Consider the following 20,051-nt stretch of genomic DNA (forward strand, 5'->3'; position numbering starts at 1 on the left):
CTCAGATTAATTCTGTTTTGAAGCTATTATGTTATCGACATTTCTTTGTTATATATTTTTCCTACGATTTTAAGATTCATTGGAAAAATTGGTCTACAGTTGCCATGTTACTTAAGTCAAATCCTGAACAGGGTATATTAAGTTTGCCACGATATTTATAACACCCAAAGGAAACGTAGAAGACCATTTAAAGTAGAAATATAAATGATCATGACGAGATGAGTCGATTTAGCCATGTTCAACTGTCTGTCTCTAAATAAGTGAACTAATCCCTCAGTTTTTGAGATATCGTCCTAAACATGTACTTCTCTCACCAAGAAGCTGCACATTTGTCGGAATCGCCGATATCGGATCACTATAGCATATACCTCAATTCCAATGAAAAACTGTGGTTGCCTGCATATTAATATTTAAAATAGTAATAAAATCAAAATACCATATAGTAAAGATTTTACTTTTTATTGATTATAAATAATGAAATTTATAGAGTATTGGCATAGAAAAGTAGAAATATGTATGGTAATTCGTTATAAGACGAAAGAAATTACAATAAACGAATACTTTTCCAATATAAGCATTTACAATATTTTTCATTTTCAAAATTTAACTAAATTTAATATAACATTTTTTAACCTTAAACTTAAAGTTATGCTTAAATGACTAAGGAAAAAGAAACAATAAACGATAATCACATAATTTTATTAAAACTACAAATTTACTGCATGGATTAGAGGAAATTTGTTTTAAAAAATGGAATGAGTATGAGTTCCGGCGCAGACGTCAAACTCTCAATGAGCTACTTTAATGAGTATTCTTTATTGCATTTATACTGTGTTTGCAAATCGATTTGTGCGAAAGTATGCTTCTAGCAGTATTCAAAGGGTATACATTTGTAAGATTTTGATTGCTAATGCCGCCGCCAATTACTCCTTACAGCCGAGACCGGCTGCCCAATTGCACATGCCACCAACCGGGTCATAACTGAGACCCTTCGGACAAGTATATTCCCAGCCAACCACGCCACCGGTCTCGAATTTGGCACAGGATATGAATTTCCGGCACGATAGCGGATGCGGGAAATTGCCTTGATCCAGGCATTCGATTATGCCACGCCCGTGTAGAATCACTTTCAACTAAATACAAACAGATGTATTTATAAACAATACTAAAATACTTCTGGCTGTATACGCACCTGCTGCCCTTCGGTATTGCCAACAACGCGTTCATTTTCATCGTCATAGTAGTCATAGTCGACGACTTGTCGATGGCTACTCTTCACCGTGCTGACGTGAGTGATTGGCTTTGCCGGTGCCGCCTGATTGCCATTTAGTCGCTCAAAACTGTCGCCGGAGGCATACTTGTTAGGTCGTCGCCGGTTCACCGTCTCTTTCGCAGACTGCCTGCGACGCGACGCTAAGCTTTCAGTCGACGTTTGTGGCGTAGGGGGCGTGTACTTCTGTGGCCTTCGTTTGCTGGCGACAGATTTTCCTGAAATTAAAATGTATATTACAGTTTTCCATTTCATTTCATGTCCGGTTAGTTGATGGGAAACAACGTAATGAAAATTTTATTTACGTTTTGCTGCAGTGAATTCCGTGGTAGCCGCTACGGTGCCCATACGTCGTGTGATGGATTCTACATATTGCTGTTGCGACTCAAGGGGCGCATGTGTTGTTGTGGCTGCTGTGTGCGGCTTTGATTTCAGTGGTGAGGCCTTGATGCCGGTGGTTAGAGTTCGTGGTGGTATTTGTGCTTCATTATCTTCGGCATTTTGCACAAATTGATTGAAATGATTTGTATGCACACTCGATTTGGCCACTTGATCACTGGCATCCTCGGCATCGAAACCGTCTACGAAGAGCGTTGTGGTGAGCGTCTCAGCTGGAGTGTTTGCACTAGGCGAAAGTATTGTTGTGGCAGGAGGGTTGGCGGCGAGCGAAAATCGCCGTTTGAAGAGTGGATTGGGTGTGCGTGGCTGTTCGGTGGCTAAAAAGAAAAATAAAATATTAATATAGCTGTAGAGTATAACATACATCACGACAATAACATTAAAAGTGATCATAAGTAAAATAATCGTAAAGAGTGAAGTTTCAAAAGATTTCTTATCTTATACTGAACATTTTTAAACTCAGAGAAGAGGCGAGTTCAGAGGCGTAATTAAGTTATTAAAATATAAAAAATATATAATATCGAATCACCGTATACTGCTCGAACAATAAGAAGGGACCAACTTTAATAATTTTTAAAAGAAAATAAACTATTGTCTGAAGATATATCTTATTTCGTAGAAATATATTATTTTTTAATAATTATCAATTTATGAATTTCGAAGTTGTCATTCCCACTGAGCTATTTGAGTTAGCGTGTCATATTTTATTGTATTCTCCATGTAATTAATATACGGATTTAATGGATACCTGGGCCAGCAAGCGTCATATTTTAATTCGATGAGTAAGTTGTTCTTTATACCTATCAATTTCCTATTAATGTCGGTTCATAACTTCGCCGAAGTTCCAAGAAGCATATACCCTACATACATATGCAGAGTGCGCAATATATAATATTATGTTAATATGTGAACATTGAATAATTTTGAAAAAAATATTTAACAGACCCAACAAATAAAATATTATTTAAGTCGGCGCTATTGAAAAATGAACTATTATCGTTACGTATATGAATTCCAAAATTTTTTCTGACATCTCTAAAATAAAAAACAGGACACCAGCTATTGTTATCTTTTTATGAAATGAGATATACAGCTGCATTTTGACATTCTATTGATCATTTGTTGGAATCGGCCAGATCGGATAACTATATCACATATCTCCCATACAACCGATTATTCAGTTATTTTATTTTCCGGGTGCCTGCCTTTAATTAAAAGGCTAAGAGCACGTAGTTTTGCAGAACTGTTCTCTCAGAATAGTCCTCCAATATATACTTTACAATGACAGTGAAAATAAAGAGAATCTGAGATTTATATATAACATATATCGCTAATTCAGAAAACCTATGCACCTATGTATTACATTTCATTTGGATACCTCAAAAACTGACAAAGAAATTTGTATAATCCCTAAAAATTAAACTTCGCCTTAAAATTCGAAACCCGTTTTGGTCCCGTAAAATCTTAGGCTAAATTGTTCAGAATGATACGTAGAACATATCCCGCATGGGCGATTTTATAGAAAATAAATCGACCCGCTCTAATATACACATTGAGTTAATATAATTTAACAACTATTTTCAATGTAAAACTTCATTTACAATGTACGAGAGGAGCTACGGAAAGAGCAAAGTGCCAGCAGAAAACGCCACTGGCAACAAGTGGGCTTCGACAAGCGAGGCTGTTTCTGAGAGTTCGATACAAAAGATACAAAACGGTTCAAGAAACTAATCGCTCTTCCCAGAAATAAGTTAAGGCAGCTTGTAGGATTTTATGCAGGTCACGCTAGGTACTGATCTATATGCAGAGACATCAAAGCACGTATTTTTGGTCATCGCAAGAACAAAGAGTCAGGCTATCGGCCAAATAAATCCGGTGAGAGAACACATTGCAACCATTAACCCAGTGGCTTTACTTAGCTCTTTGGTACTCTTTGATTTGACTGGCTCAAACGAAGTGTTGTGATAACAAGAGAGGGCCCAATAGATCACTGGTCGCATTGCCTTCCTCTAATTTCAATCTAACTAATTTATCCTTAGCGTTATTTGTTATCAAAGCTTCATGTTATGTATGGGGGCACTGAATATCCAAATAGAGGATGCACTAATACAGGCGCCTCTTATTTTCTTTTATATCTTAAAAATTATACAAAATTGAATTTATGTGCAGAGAGGCATCAAACTCATCAGGAAGGATACCAGTTTATAACTAGAAATTCTTGTCTTAAACGCAACCAAGCAGAAAAATGTCAGACTTTTACCAATTATAGTGCACTTTTCTAAAAAATTATTTTATTAGATCCCAAGTTTTGCTTTGAAATTCAGCTCGAAAAAACAACAATTGTCATCTCATGGACATTAAGATGTAAAATATTAGTAACTTGTATGAAATAAGACAGTCAACTGACTTGCTTATGCTTGTGGTTCTAGTCGGAAATTTGATTTGTCTGCCGGGGTTTTACTTGGTATACAAATAGTTATAGCCATAATCTACCGCAAATGATGTGCAACTGTGAGGCCAAAGTTTAACTGCAGACACTATGCTAACACTTACAAGTAGTATGTATAAGTTGTTATGTTGCACTGATGCACCGAACAATTTATATTCATATTTTAATGTAATTTTCCGTTGGCAATAAAATATTGCAAATAACAGCTTGTTTGTTGTTGGCAAATGCATATATTAAATATAAATATATATATTCTAAACAAACGAGTACATGCATGCATAATGCATTGGACGGTGTCTATTAAAAATAAGAGAAAATCTTTACTGCTGGTTCACCTTGGCAACCCCAAATAAAAGCATTTTGCGAGTGAGAAATATGATTGGAAAAAATCGCCACAATGTAGGCTGTTTTTAATAGAAAAAAAATACAAATCTCGCTTTTCTCACATTCGATTGCAACCAGTGAATGGCTCTTTGACATCAAATAAATAAAACTGATTGATAAGCATTTAATTTGTTTATTTTTCATTTGCACTATGTATTTAACAAAACTTTTCTAAGTTTAATCAGTTAGCATTTATTTAAGCGATACATTGTATTTCATTATATTAAAAGGCTAACGGTGTGTATATTAAGCAATCCATGTAAATATACTGTTATTGATGGACTACGTCAATTATATCACTTAAATATTTAGGTTGAAATATTCATATTAACGATATTTTCAAATCATATTTTTAAAGTAAACAAATTTAATGAATTAATTATATTGTACCTATAATAATTTATTCAGTTTCATAATTAACAATTGAAATGGATTAGAAACACACTGAAAAATTTAGTTATACTTTTCTTTAAATAGATGCCAGATGCGTCGAGAGTTATGTGAAATACGTCAACCGAAGTTATGCCTTTATTACACAACATATATATGGTACACATTCAAGGGATATACAAGTATATACATATATATATCGAAATGGCACGGATTTTGGGCTGATTATAGGAGTTTTCAAAACACCTTGAGCACACCATCTGTTTTTTTATGAATTTGTAAATATGTACACATATCAGATTATTGTATTTTTCATACACTGAACAGGGTCTAATTAGTTTGCCACAAAGTTTGTAACACCCAAAAGGAAACGTTAGAGACCCTATAAAGTATATATCTAAATGATCAGCGTGACAAGCTGAGTCAGTCCATGTCCGTCTGTCGTGAACTAGTCCATGGTTTTTGACAAGGAATCATTGAATATTTTTTTCTATTACTAGAAATTGCCCCTGTTTATTTAAAGAATAAATTATTCAGGTAACATATTCTCCCTATCAACATAAATCAAGCCAGCTCATGGGCTTGTAAGTATTTTTTCCAAATATCATAATGCACAAACGTATTTTGTTAGTTCACATACACTTGCTCAAATGCAGGAAAATACACTCATGCACGTGATTTTTATGCCTAGCGGCAGTTCACAATGGAATGTTGTTCTGTATACAAATGAATGGCACACAGAAAAGTCATGAAAAGCCCTGTTGGATTTATCCACCCACCAGAAAGCGCAAAGCGGAGAGGAATCCAGTTCTCATTTTCGCCTAAAGTTGTGGTTATATTTGTATAAGTACAAGTATGCTGCATTATATGCCCTGCAGGAAATAACTTGTAGCAAGGGACTGGAACAATTTTGTTGAGTTCGTAATAGTTTCTGAAAGTAAATTATTACTAAGTTCTCAACACCACAATTCTACAAAGTTAAACTTTTTGACCTACGATGATTTGCTTTCTCTGCGTCGGTTGACTCTTCTCAGACTGTAGAAAAAAAAAAAATATATATATATATATAGAGAGAGAGAGAGAGAGAGAAAACTGATACTTCCTACGCTATCGGAATTTTTAATTTGCCAGTTGGTAAAAAGGGATCTATGTGATTTATACCAGTTGTTTGTTCGCCACTTTCTAAGTTCTGACTAATCTATGACAGCTTATAATAATGCAATAATTTACATATATATCCTGGTCAAATCAAAATTCAAAAGTATGGAAAAGTTCTTTTTTCTAAAAGAGCACAATTTGTGAAAAGCTGTCGAATGTATTGTAAAAACCGGGATCGGTGGCTATCTCGTACTCGAGTTATTGACTCTGCTGGGTAGACCAAATATTGGACGCATTATTTTGGTAATAAATTTGCACGATTCGCAAACGTTGTTCCGGAGTGAGTCTGTTCATGATCAACTGAGTATAAGTCAACTAAAGCTGTCAAAAAGACCAACTCTGAAAGATGTATTGCCTCATTCAAACCACACGCATAAAAAAACACCCATTATTGCCCCAAAAAATTGTTTAAATTTACTAGCTGTTTTGAGTGTTAAAACTTTAAATTACAAGTAAACTACTAAATCTACTTAACAGGAACCGGATTTCTATCAGGCCAATGACTGTCAACTCGGCAGCATTTGTCAAAAATAAAATAAATATTTGCAACAACCATAACAAAATCAAAGACTAAAATAAATAAACTTTCCATTCTGAATTAAACCTTTAAAGGTCAGACACATGTTGCTAGAATACAAAAATTAATAAAACACAAGTAATCCAAACTAAATATTGAATATATGTATATGGTCTTGCATCTGAATACGCATTAACAGTATAATGTATGCACTTAACGCATACATTCATATACGCTTGTTGTAATCAAGTCACTTAATACTATAAAATGTTGCGGACACATATGAGTTTATACACATTTATCAGCGAATTTTAGTTCATATTTATATTTACGTATTTGAATCACTTGATATTTTAAAATGTTGCCGACATATGCTGCGGAGGACAGCGCTTTCGAGTTTATAATTATAAGAATGTATTTAAATCACTTGATATTTTAAAATGTTGCCGACACATGTTGCTAAGGCATATACATCTTTACAAACATTTGTCGGCGCTTTACAATTAATAACACTATTAAGCAAAATTTACATTTTTTTGTTTTATGATGTTTATAAACTGTTTCTTACTAATTTGATGTCGCTGATTTCAAGTCTATCCTCAGTTTCTTTCTAGCAGCTCCAGTTTTAGTGATACAGGTACTTCTTGAAATATCGCTAATCGGCTTACTTGAATTAATTTTTAGGGAAAAAAGTTACTGAATTTCATAAATAAACCGCTATGTCTACATTAAGAAGAACTTGTTTAAATTATCCGAATAGCTTTTGTGCTGTTTGTGGTGACTATATATATGATTAGAAAATGTCGTTTAAATACGTTTGATTTTATAAAAATTGCCTATTTGGTTATGGAGAAAATGAAATACATAGAACATAACTGACTGACCGTCGATCTTAAAACGGTACATTTATTTTGGGTCAACAAGAAGAATATACCAAATAACCCTGCTTTATGTGCATACGGGATAGCCGAGCCAAGACACAACACTGGACTAAACATTTTACTGATTGTATTACAGATAAGGAGAAATCTGCAAGGATTGAATTTATTTGAGCAAAATTTCTTAAGAAATAAAAAGTTTCCAGATTATATTCAACACATTGAGTAGCTCATGTTGCACTTCAAGAGACTAGGATGTAACATGAGCATCAAGATGCACTTCCTCTTTACACATTTAGACCGCCTCCCAGAAAGTTTAGACATCTGAAGCGAAAAACAAGTGGAACGTTTTCATCAGGATATTCGCGCTATGGAAGAGCGATATCAGATTCATTGGAATGCAAATGCTGATTACTGCTGAAGCATTCAAAACAAGACTGATGTTTCTACTCATACAAGAAAAGCACATAAAAGAAAGCTTTTTTCATGTTAAGTAAGAGCAATATATTTTTAAATTTGAAAATTGTAGTATTTTTGACTAAAAATGTAATATGTTTATATTTCGAAAACTAGATCTGCGAGAGAAAAGCTGACTACAGATTTGGAATTAACGTGGGAAAATCATACAAAATCTGTAAGAAACTTCATAAAACAATACTACTGTTTCCTAGTGTAATATACATATATACCTATAGGTATATGTACATACATAGGTATATAGTCGATTGTGTTTATTAATTGTAACTTACCACTATCGTCTGTGGCGCTTGCCGTTGTTGTTGAAATGAGACGCCGTGCTTGGAATTTTCTGCGCAACACAGTCGACGGTTGTTTGGTGTTGGCGTTGACATTTGCTTGCTGTATGATGTCATTGCTGGCTGTTGTGGTTGCTGCCGTTGCTGGCCCATCGACATTTGTTGTCTCCGTTGCTAATGATGCGCCGATCGTTGACAAACTAGCTGCTGCCAGCTTAGCTCTATACTTTGTATTTAAATAACTCTTCTGATTGTTGTTGGCGTTGTTCAGTGTAATTGCTGCTGCTGTAAATAGCGTTGTTGTTGGTGCATTTAGATCGTCTGTTGTTGTTGCTGTTGCTGATGTAGCGGCCGGTGTTACCAGTTTATTACGATTACGTTGTAGTTGGTACTTATTAAAGGTCGTCGTCGGTAATTCTGTTGTGATTATTAGCAGCTCATCACTTTTGGTCGAAGCGTCCGCATTAGCTGTAGTTGTAGTTGCTGCCGCCGTTTGGCTCGTCTGTAACGACGTCGTAGCCGTCTGGTAAGCTATACCTGATGAAGCGTTCGGCGAATTGATCTTGCGTCGGCGCACGCTCAGCACCGGTCGTCGCGTCTGCGCCGTGGTGGTTACAATCGTCGTTGCAGTCGGTGTGCGAACCTGAAAGACGTTGGAACACAAGCGCATTAGTACGGTAATACACAAGGGCTTACATACAGATATTTCGTGCAAAAGATTCGATTTTTATCTACGTATGTTGTTGGTTGGTAGGAAATTTGGAGGAGTGGACACGAGATTGTTTTTTATGTGTGCGCACGGCAGAGTTTGCATAAGGAAAGGAAAGTGGCGAATATGCGTGCTTGAGACTGGAAGTTGTGGAAGGGAGTCACATAGTTTTATTTGTTTCGTTTTTGTGTTGTGGGTGTGCTAAAAATATTTATTTTGGTTTAAACTTTATTTTATTGTGAAATTTGAGTATTTGTGTTAAATTTTCATGTGACTGTGTGTGTGTGTATTGGCTGTTACTGCTCCAGTGGCGGCAATAGCCCTGCAAGTCTAAAAACAACAATATCAATAAGTCCATATTTTTTGTAATTGATGCTGCGAGTGTGTTAATTAAAAACAACAACAGGGAAGACGTTAGTAAACATAAAAGTATTAAACAGTCGATTGTTATTTGAATAAAAATATTTTTTGCTTTGTGCTAACTGTGTTTTATTTCCATATACGTGTGTTGCAGCAAAGGTAAGGTGTGAGCTTTGTGTTTAAGCAATAATACCAATATTAAACAAAGTAAAATATTTTTAAGCAAATAATTTTAAAAAATATATATAACGGTGTTTTATAAGCATTTAAAAGGTTTTGAAATAGGACAAATTTGTTTGAAAATATTTTTAGAAGTAGGTATAGATTATTATAAAATATTATTTAGTTTTAGAATTTAAAATTATCAGTTTAAAAATATTTTAGAGCTAAATTTATTGCTAAATAGGATTTTTAAATATTTTTTTGTTAATAAAAATAGTATAATTGTTTATTAAAGTGAAGTGAATAAATTATTATCAAATATTTTGGCACTAAAATTATTGCTATATCTAACTTTTATGAATAAATAGTATCATTATTTAAACAAGCGATGTGTTGTGTTGTGCTAAACTAAAAACAAAACAAAAGTTGAGTTTCGCTACTAAAATTTAAATATATGGCTTTTTAAATAATTTGCGCAAAATTAAATTAGGCTTTGAAATTCAATTAAAAGGTTAAAAAATAGTCACAGAAATATTAATATTTTAAAATATAATTTCTCAAATAATTTTTGAAATTAATTTCTGTTAAAATAAGTTGTTCAGAAAAGTGAAATTATTATTTATGTTTTGATTAAATTAAAATTTGAAATAAAATAATCTAAGTAACACATTTCTTTAAGTAAAATCAAATATTTTTGAAAATTATTTATAAAAGCAAATATGCCTTGAAAGTTTGGACATACAAATAAAGAAAAGTAACAATTTATGGTATCAGCTTTAAAGTATTTTTTTTTGTTGTAACACAGTTGATATATTTTTATTTTTGTTTTCGTTTAAAATTCGTTTCGTTTTTATTAATGAAACAGTGATATAAAAATTACCAAGAATTAATAAAAGTAGAAGTTGACAGAAAAATATTAAATTTTAGGGAGCAAATCAGGTTTATGGAACAGTTGAAAAAAAAAAAAAATTCAAATTTCGAAAATAAATATTGCAGTGTAATTTAAGAAGATAGAGAAGGCATCTAATAAAAATATTTTTTTATTAAATAGTGTCATAGAAAATTTATATCTTTTACCATAACTAACACTGGTTAAAAACGAAGCAATTATTAAAATATTATGTATTCGTAATATAAAAATGGGATTATAACTTTAATGGTGATAAAAAATATGAGTATTTTCGAAAATGAAGTAAGCGAACTAGTGTCATATAGCCATATAATAATATATATTTAATATTTTCCTTTAGATGAAAAAATATATACAGAAATTCAATATTGATTTACTTAAAATGAATTTAATAACACAAATTTTCGAAAAAAGAAGCGAAATTTATTTTGAAATAGTTTTTACCCAAATAAAATATCTATAATGATATTTTCTTTTAAATAAAAATATAAAAAATGTTAAATATTTTTTGTGCAGAATTAACAGAAATTCAATATTGATTTACTTAAAAAAAATATATTTATACATTTTTCGAAAAATATAAATGAAATTTATATTCGAAATATTTTTCAGTCAATTGGAAAATATATCATGATATTTTCTGTAAATAGAAATATAAAAATATTAAATATTTTTAAGCAGAATTTACAAACTTCAATGTTGATTTATTAAAAAGAATATAACTAAAAATAATTCAAAAATATAAATGTATAGAAATTTTATTTTCTTACATTTTCTATACATTTGATATCTATATTAAAAATATTGCCTAAAATATTGTATCAAACAAAGTTTTGAAAACCCAAAACCAAAATAGTTTTTGAAGTTTACGATTTTATTTATTACAAAATAATGATTTTTCTATTTTATCTCTTTCAAGCACATACTTTTTTTATTGAGAAGGAATATAACAAAAAAATCCAACGTCAGGTGAAATTTCAAAGTATATGTGGTGTGTTAACATTTTCACTTGGCTGATGATATAAAAATATCAAATAATTTGAACAAAATTCACAGAAATAAATTGTGTAGTAAAAAAGTATATAACAACAAAATGTTCGAACAAAAAGTAAAAAACAAAATGATTTTCGTATTAGTTGCAAAATGTTTTTCGAATAGTTTATTGTTATCTCATATCTACAATAATATTTTTTATTAGCAAAATGAGCAAAATTTAAGCAAGTAATGAGCTCATTTTTACTGCAATAACTGCTTACATCATTTAAAAGTTTGTGTCTTCAGTCGAAACTGTTGCATTAAGAAAAGAGATTATCAAGGTCTTTTTTGTTGCATATTTTTCAGAACATTTTTTATAACTTATTAAATCTGTAGCTTAACGCATATTTGCATTTTTATACAATAAAAAACCATTTTGGTAGCAAGTCAATTTCTGCTTGCAATTTTCAATTAATTGCCGATCAATTATCTTAGACAATGCCGCAAACAAGTTGCAAGTAATGCTTGATGAATCATAACGTACATATATGCATATACGAGTATGTATATGCATTAGATGAATATTATATTATTACAAATATAATGCGATTGAGTTCATTTTCAATGCCATTAACATACCACAAATGCTGCGCTCGTCATGAGAAAGGTATGCAGTTACTTTTTTGCAACAACTTATGCGCATTTATAAATTTTTCAAATATTTCGCTTATTATAAATTATGTTTATTTAGCGTTTACTGAAAGCAGCGGCGGCTTTAAGTCCCATAATTAGCCGTGTTTGTTTTATTTTTCGCTCAACTCTTACTTAAGTCATCTAAGCATTAGTGTATGTATGTATGTATGGATGTCTTAAATAGCTGGCCACTAACGGTAAAACTTTAAGTTGAAGTAATACTTTCAATTAAGTTTTATTGGCTCACCACTGGCGCTTTTAATAAATATACTATATGAGTTCATTAGAGAGTTGCGTCCTTTCACAAACCCCAAAAAAATATTACAACCTTTTATTATTAACCAAAAATAATAGTAAGAGACAAAAATGACAGGTGAATATCATTACCTATGCAGCTGCCGACTTGTATGTTTATACTATATACATATTGTATATATGTACATATGTAAACAAACAGCGCCAACCGCGCGCCACGAGTGGGTTCATACTATGTACAAGTATTTACCCAGTTAGCTAGTTTATGAGTCACTTTACCACAACATTGCGCTTGTGTGTAAGCATTTTTATAGCTGACATTGAGATTACAGTATATACATACATGCATATATTATATATACCTATATGTATATGTTTTGATTTCTTTTGATGCTGCGTGGTATTTGGCAGGGTGTGGCGTCCGTCAACTACGCACCGCCAGTTATTAACAATTGCATAAGTTAGTAATGCATCATACATACATATACATACTGTAGCATATATGATGATTTGCATTAAGTGAAATAATGCGTAAAAATTCATAAAAAGCTCATCTTACTAGTTAAACACTTGGAACTGTTGTGAAAATGCCACTTTTGATAGCTGTAGAGGGGTCTGGCTGGGTGAGTATGTTGCAGGCAAATATGGGTATGTACGATTATACTTATGTGCACTTAAAGTAATTTTAGCCTAAGTAATTTTTAATGCATTAAGTACTTTTTAGTAGCCTTGGGTACTTCTGTGGCTGAACAACAAAATAAAATGCTAGAAAACTGTGTACAAATTTAATTTTTTTTTACATATGAGATGATATGATATGATGATATGATATGATGATTTAAATTTTTGTTTCCCGGCCTAAAATTTTTAAATATTGAAAAAGCTAAGTTGGCTTAGTTAAGCTCTCTTAACAAATTAACGAAAATACATTTTATTTAAATAATAAATCAAGTGTTCAAGAGTAAAAGAAAGTTTTCAACTTATATAAGAATTCCAAATGTAATGAAAGCTTACTTCTCTCCCAAAGATTCTAAAAGTAAATGCAAGCACAAACTTCCATAAAAATCACAAAAGTAAAGAAAAGCTGAAATCTTCCATAAAATTTACTAAAGAAAATTAAAAACTAAATTAAAGCTTACATCTTGCATTAAAATACCAAAAGTAAATGAAAGCTTACATCTTGTCTGAAATTCTCTAAAGTAAATTAAAGCTTACATCTTGCACAAAAATCGTAAAAAAATAAAAAATTACTTCTCTTCTAAAATTACCCAAAGTTAGTGAAAGCTTACATCCGCCATAAGATATAAAAAAGTAAATAAAAGCTCCCCAAAGTAAATAAAAGCTTACATCTCGTCTAACATTCCCCAAAGACAAAAAAAGCTAACAGCTCCCAGAAGTAGATGAAAGTTTACGTCCACCATAAACCACAAAAAAATAAATGAAAGCATATGTCTCGTACAAAAATAAACAATCCCAATGCATATTATTTTTACAATCTTTCCCTTATATTTTAGCAAAATTTAATAAAAAAATGTTGGTATGTTATTTTATTAAAATTTTTCCTTTTGTTTTTTTTTTACTGAATTAAACAGAACAAAATTTCACGCATTTAATGAAACTAAAAGAAATGTATAGCTAACATCTGCAATTCCCTAATCAAATATTATTCCCTAGAAATATTAATGCGCCTATTTGAGTATTAATAAATGTAAAAATATGTCATAACACGAGCTTATTACGCAGTCAAGCTCAATAAGACAAAAGCTGATTAAAGCTCATAAAATTACAGTGAAAGCTCACATAAGCGAATTTTTTTACGGCTTACTACATTAGATAGATAATAACTTGCAACTTAGTCATCTATACATATAAGTACAGGTATTTGAAATATTTCCACGTTAAAAGTTAATGAAAGTTCATGAAATTATGATGAAAGTTCACATACAAGTTTTGTTGTGGAAGCTTATTGTAGAGTAAGTAAGACCACATAAAGCACATATAGGTCGCTGTTCACTGATATTCATATATATCTGGGCTCAACGTAATTTGGTGTATAACATTTTAGTCACAGCTTTGACTGGATTTTGAGTAATAAAATCTTTCCATAATAATTACATCTTTGTCCGGATTTAAACGTATTTTTGAGCTAAAAAATTGTTCCATAATAATTAAATAGGTACATATATGTAAGTAGGTCATTTAAAGTTTGTCAGTGAAAATATTCAGTTATCTTAGCTGTATTATTATTTGCAAATATATTGTGTTTATTACTAGACGTTCTTAATAAATTAATTTGATTTTTAAAGACAATAGCAGGTAATAAAAATTCAATTTTTATTTAAGTTATTTTGTAAATAAAATAATAAATAATTAATTAAAAATAAAGAAATTCCATTGATTTTAATGTATTTTTTTTTGTCAAATATTTTAGCATCTACTTGTTGACGTCCCAAAAACAATTTTTGAGTTACCGCAATATAAATGTTTGTGAACACAGATGTAGAACTCGGCCTAGAGCTAAATAGTTTAAAGCAACGCAGACATTGATCCGGCTTTAATAATAATATCTCAAAAGAGTTGACAGTGAGTGGAGACTCGTTTTAAAGCCGTGTACCGCCCGCGATCGCAATATTAATAATGTAAGCCAAGTAAAGTAAACACTACAACAATAATAACTTTCAGTCATAAGTACAGTAAGCCGCTTAAATGATTTGAAGAGCTCTATTTGGTAAAAAAGTAAAAAATCAAAATGAGAATAAAAAAAATTCAAAAGGAAAGAATAATGAAATAAATGAAAATATAAATATAAAATATAAAAGAAAAATGTAAAATAAAATTAACAAAAAAAAATATTAAAAAAAATATTTTAATGCGTTGAAACCTTACTCTGAAAAAAATTTTTTTGCAAATATAAAGACAGTAAATGCTGGTAGATCAGTAAAAAGGTAATAACATTTAGTTTCCGCTTTATAACACATTTAACCTTGACAATGACTATGAAATATCGAGGGAGCACAAAGTAAATTTCAATATCAAAGCACAATTAAGTAATTTCAAATGGAAACAACCACAAGTTAGGATACATAAATTCCAACGCAGTTATCTAATATTATTTCAGTCTAACGGCGTATAATTGTGGCTAAAACTTTTAAGAAACATTTTTTTTCTCTCAATATATGTATATCATTAAAATAATTGCGTTTGTGTCTTAAGACTTTACTCTACATTTGTATATGCATCAAAGAAAAATGAAGGCTCAAACTGATTTAAAGCTAGAATTTTATGAATGAAACGAACTTGATGGCTTGAATTTATTTGCTACAATTTAAAAAACAATAAAATTTATGATGCGGAAATCTAAATATTTGAAAATCAACCCCAAGCACAAGAATGAAGCATTCGTTATTAATTATTGCGATAAAAGTATTTAATATTTTTTTTAGAAAAAGTAAATAAATTTTTTACGAAATTTGACTTCGTTTTTCACATTGTTCTCTCACAGACAGAATTTTTTGTATTTTGCATATTTTATTGATGTTATAAATTTTACCTGTAGGCCTGGTTAAACATTGGAGGTATGGTTGAATATTTCACCACAATATTTTTTGTGGAGTTTGCAAAAAAGATTTGTAAGCAAGTAGTATTAAATATAGAAATTATTAAATTAGAGATTAAAATAATACTTGCATTTAGAGAAACCAGAATAAGAACGTTGTTCTGCCGTTTTTTTCACAAAATTTTTTATTTATCAAATAAAAACAAATAAGTAAACAATATTCAGTTCAGAAATGGCGGCACTCTTACTGATTCCAAAAGTACATGTAGTAAAAAAAGAAGGCTATTGGTCAGGCTTATAATAGAAAAATTGACTTTTTCTAGAAAAAGTGGACATTAATCAGCTTAGAAATGATTGATTGAATGATAGAAAGAATACTTGTAATAAGAGAGCAAAAGAAGGCTGCGCTGCTGGTTTATAACTACAAACTTTACCTTTTCAAAAAAATAAATTTAAAATAAATAAATAAGTAGACGTTATTCAATTTAGACATTATAGATGGAAATATTTTAAAATTATTTCTAAGTAAAAAAACATTGTTCAATAAAAACGTTTACTTCTATGTAAGAGTTATAACATATTGAGACATTTGAGCATGTCAATAAGTGTTTGTAATGTCAGTTTCTTATTGAAAGGAAAACAAAATCGCTTGAATATTAGCAACAGCTGCATCGTAATTGCTTCGAACTGCTCACAAGAAGATATGTAAATATCTACAAATGGACACAAGTGCTGAGCATAGCAAATTCAATACGGACATGCCAATTTTGACGTTGACCTAAGTAATCAATAGCTGTTTATGCACAAATTGCTACAAGTAAAAATTGATGCCAATGGAATGACTATAAATTACGACAATAATTATGCAACAAACCCAACGCTTTTTATATTTTATATATACATGTATATATGTATATGCATACATGTAAGTTTGTAAGCCATAGTTACTGCTGCGTCGCATTAACCGTCTCATTTACACAATAACCACATTCCAACGACTCGCGCACGGTAATTGTGCCGCCTTATTAATTTACCAGTTTTGTATCTGGTTGCTTCTTTATTTTATCTTATTGACGATGAGCAAACAATGTTAAATACATATGTACATATTGTTGCTTGCATAATACCAGCCAAGCGATTGAGGATGCGCAAATGCCAATATTTGAAGCTTGAAGTGGCGTTGCGCTTATATTTTGTATATTGTTGTATTATTATATAAATGTGTTAGTGCCTTCGTTTACTTTTGCTTAAATCAAGCATTCGCTGTTAATTAGCGTACCAGTTTGCGACAAGTAAGTTCAATTAATAATACAAATTTTAGCGTTTTAGACTTTTGCAAATATCGAGCTGTGCCAGAAGTATAATTCTAAGAGAATAAAATTCGACTGCTAATTTCATAACTTCAATTAAAACTAGTTTTTCAAGCGAACTTTGCATTAAAAAGACTAAATAAATTGGTTAATTAGCTTTAAGAGCTAATATTTAGAGTACTCTTTCATTACCATTATTAATTATGAGTGGAAATCGTCAAATTTTACCTCAAATAAAAAATAGAAAATCTTTGTTCACGTTTTCGGAGGTTTAATAAATTGCAGTATTTTACCAGTTTTACAAATAATTGTTTGAAAATTCAAAAATTTTGTGCGTATTCTAAGCAATGTGAATATTTCACATAAATTTTGAGGTTTATATGCAAAAGTTATCTTTTCATTACCTACATTGTTATATAACGTTTTTCTATAAGAATCGTAGTTTTACTTGAGATAAACTGTTTCTATTTGTTATGTTATATTTGATTTATTTTTTGATTTAAAAATATGTAAAATCTAAATTGAAGATTTTTTAATTTTAATATTGTAACTTTTTTAATTATTTAGATTTAACATTTCTTAAATATTTTTTTTTATATTACTATTATTTCTTTTAATTTTAAATTTTTTTATATTATTTAACGATTTTATTTCATTAACAGAAGTGGTTTAATTTGAATTTTTAAATATAAAAATTTAAGCTAAACGCTTTCAAGTTTAATATTTTGAAAATATTTTATTTCAAAGTACAATATTTGAATAATACTTTGTATATGAAAGTTAATAATTTTAATGTTTTAAATATTTATCTTTTAAATTTAATTTTATTTACTTATTTTTTTTCAACTATTTATTTATTACATATTGTAAAAAAAAATTATTTCAATTTATTTATTTGTATATATAATTTTAACGGTTTTATTTCATTCACACAAGTGCTTGAATTGTAAAATTTTAAACAAAAAAAATTTAAATAAATTATTTTTAAAGTACAAAATTGTCAAAATACTTTATTTCAAAAAATTTGACTAAAATTTTTTAAGAACAAGTCATTACAAATTTTTTGACTATTTTCAATGTCAATGTTTTCCATTTTAATCTTTTAAAATATTAAGTTTCTCAAATCATTAAATCTATTTTTATATAATTTAACTTTTAACAATATAGTTAAAGATTATTGTATTTAAAATGTAAATTTTATAAGATTTTCAAATTGAAAACTGTTTATAGTTTAATTTTTTTCAGTGAGAGTCTTTTCTTAAGTTTCATATTATTTGAAGGTTGACATAAATAGTTAAGGTAAAGTATGAAGGTTTTTAAAAAACTTTGATGATCAAATTTTTATAATATAAATTACATTTTTAAGTATTTTTCAATACATAAACCCATGTAATTATCAGATTAGTTATAGACGTGTTATTTTGCAAACAGTATTAGAAAGTTAGTCTTGTAGTCTATAGTCGATAGATAGACTTGAAGGCTGCAAATCTTTAATTGGATATTATGAAGAAAACTTGATATAGTTATTAACTTAAGTCGACTTAAGCTGCTTTAGCAGTTCGTCAGTGAATTATAAAGTCTAGATCAATAGTTTTACTATTAAAATGTATCACAAAACCTTCAGCGAGTGCCAACAAAATAAAAGTACATCAAATTTATCAGTTGTTACTAAATCTATTTTTGTAACTTTTGAATACTGTGTGCATTTTGAACATATTTGCTTGCATATTTGTATGCCACATGAGTCTTCAAAAAAATCAAAAAGTTTTGTGAATTTAACAATTTCGTGTAAACAAAATTTGTATGTGCAAATCGTAAAAACGAAAAAATTTATTGCCGATACTCGCCTGAAATACTCCATGGTTTCGAATAACCGACACTGCCGAGGCACGCATGAAATCTAGCCATTGCAATCAAGCATAAAATTTCGGTAAAACATGTGGAATTAATATGCCGTGCTGTTACTTTTTATTTTGCTGGCTGGAATCTTTTGAATTCGTGAAGCGTTACATCAAGCAATCGAGTGTTGGCGATCGCTCAAGCGTTGGTTATGAACTTGGCTAATAATTGTGGCATAATTACTGAGAATAGAATATCTAAGTGAATATCAGGTAATTTAAAGTAAACAATTTGTAATTTCGTTATTTATTCACTTCAAAGGTAAGTAAGTGCAGTGTCATCCAAACTTCTGCACTTCAACAAGCAATTCTGTTCATGCAAAGCGCATGTTAATACATGCATGCACAAATATGCAGTTATGCAAGTGAGCTCACTTTACATGCAGCACACGTCGGTGCAAGTTTCAAGAGCCGGATTGTAGCTGATTTTATTGTTTTTTTGTTTCTTTTTATTTTCGTTTGTGTGATATAATCACTTTGAAGCGATTCCAGAATATCTGATTACCCAAATTTTTCGGTCTAGCTACATACACAAATGGGCGCAAGTAGGTACGATAGTTAAAAAAAAAAAAAAAAAAAAATAACCTAAAAAAATCCAAAAAGAGTAACTCAAAAATATTTTTGAACACCACAGTTTTTAAGTCATCCATTCGGATGAGATCAACATAAAGCAGTAACAAAAACAAGCTTGCGGTGCTTTTTTTAATTGCTCACTGATGTCTGACAACAATTAGACGAAGAGTTCGTCCGCGAGACACTCGTTGTTATACGTTACGAGCACCTGTCAAGCGGTATGCTAGATGTTCGATTAGAGACTTGACTTTTTGTAAGGCAGCAGTTAATAGAACTGTTGTTGTTCAATGTAAATGTCATCGTGAAAGTTTAGTTTGTTGCTTCTATACAACAAGATTTGCCAAAGAGTACTTTTAGACATTTGTACCTAAAGTGACGCTTCATATTTTTTTCTTGTGATATTGGATTTTGATGGCTCTCGTTTCGAAATCCTTCGTTTTTGTTCGTTAG

The 20,051-nt window shown here is 30.4% G+C and overlaps 1 protein-coding gene across 1 annotated transcript in view; it reads right to left on the reverse strand.

The window, feature by feature from the left end:
- Positions 1 to 433: 433 nt before the first annotated feature.
- The window catches only part of LOC106614216 (uncharacterized), a 96,460-nt gene continuing 76,842 nt past the window's right edge, over positions 434 to 20,051 (reverse strand). Inside the window, 4 exon segments of the mRNA XM_036371381.2 lie at positions 434 to 1,133; positions 1,193 to 1,488; positions 1,576 to 1,986; positions 8,195 to 8,927. Of these exon segments, the coding sequence (XP_036227274.2) occupies positions 924 to 1,133; positions 1,193 to 1,488; positions 1,576 to 1,986; positions 8,195 to 8,927 (1,650 nt within the window). The 3' untranslated portion in view covers positions 434 to 923.

The sequence above is a fragment of the Bactrocera oleae genome, chromosome 5 (genome assembly GCF_042242935.1).
Source record: "Bactrocera oleae isolate idBacOlea1 chromosome 5, idBacOlea1, whole genome shotgun sequence".
Classification (NCBI taxonomy): Eukaryota; Metazoa; Arthropoda; class Insecta; order Diptera; family Tephritidae; genus Bactrocera; species Bactrocera oleae.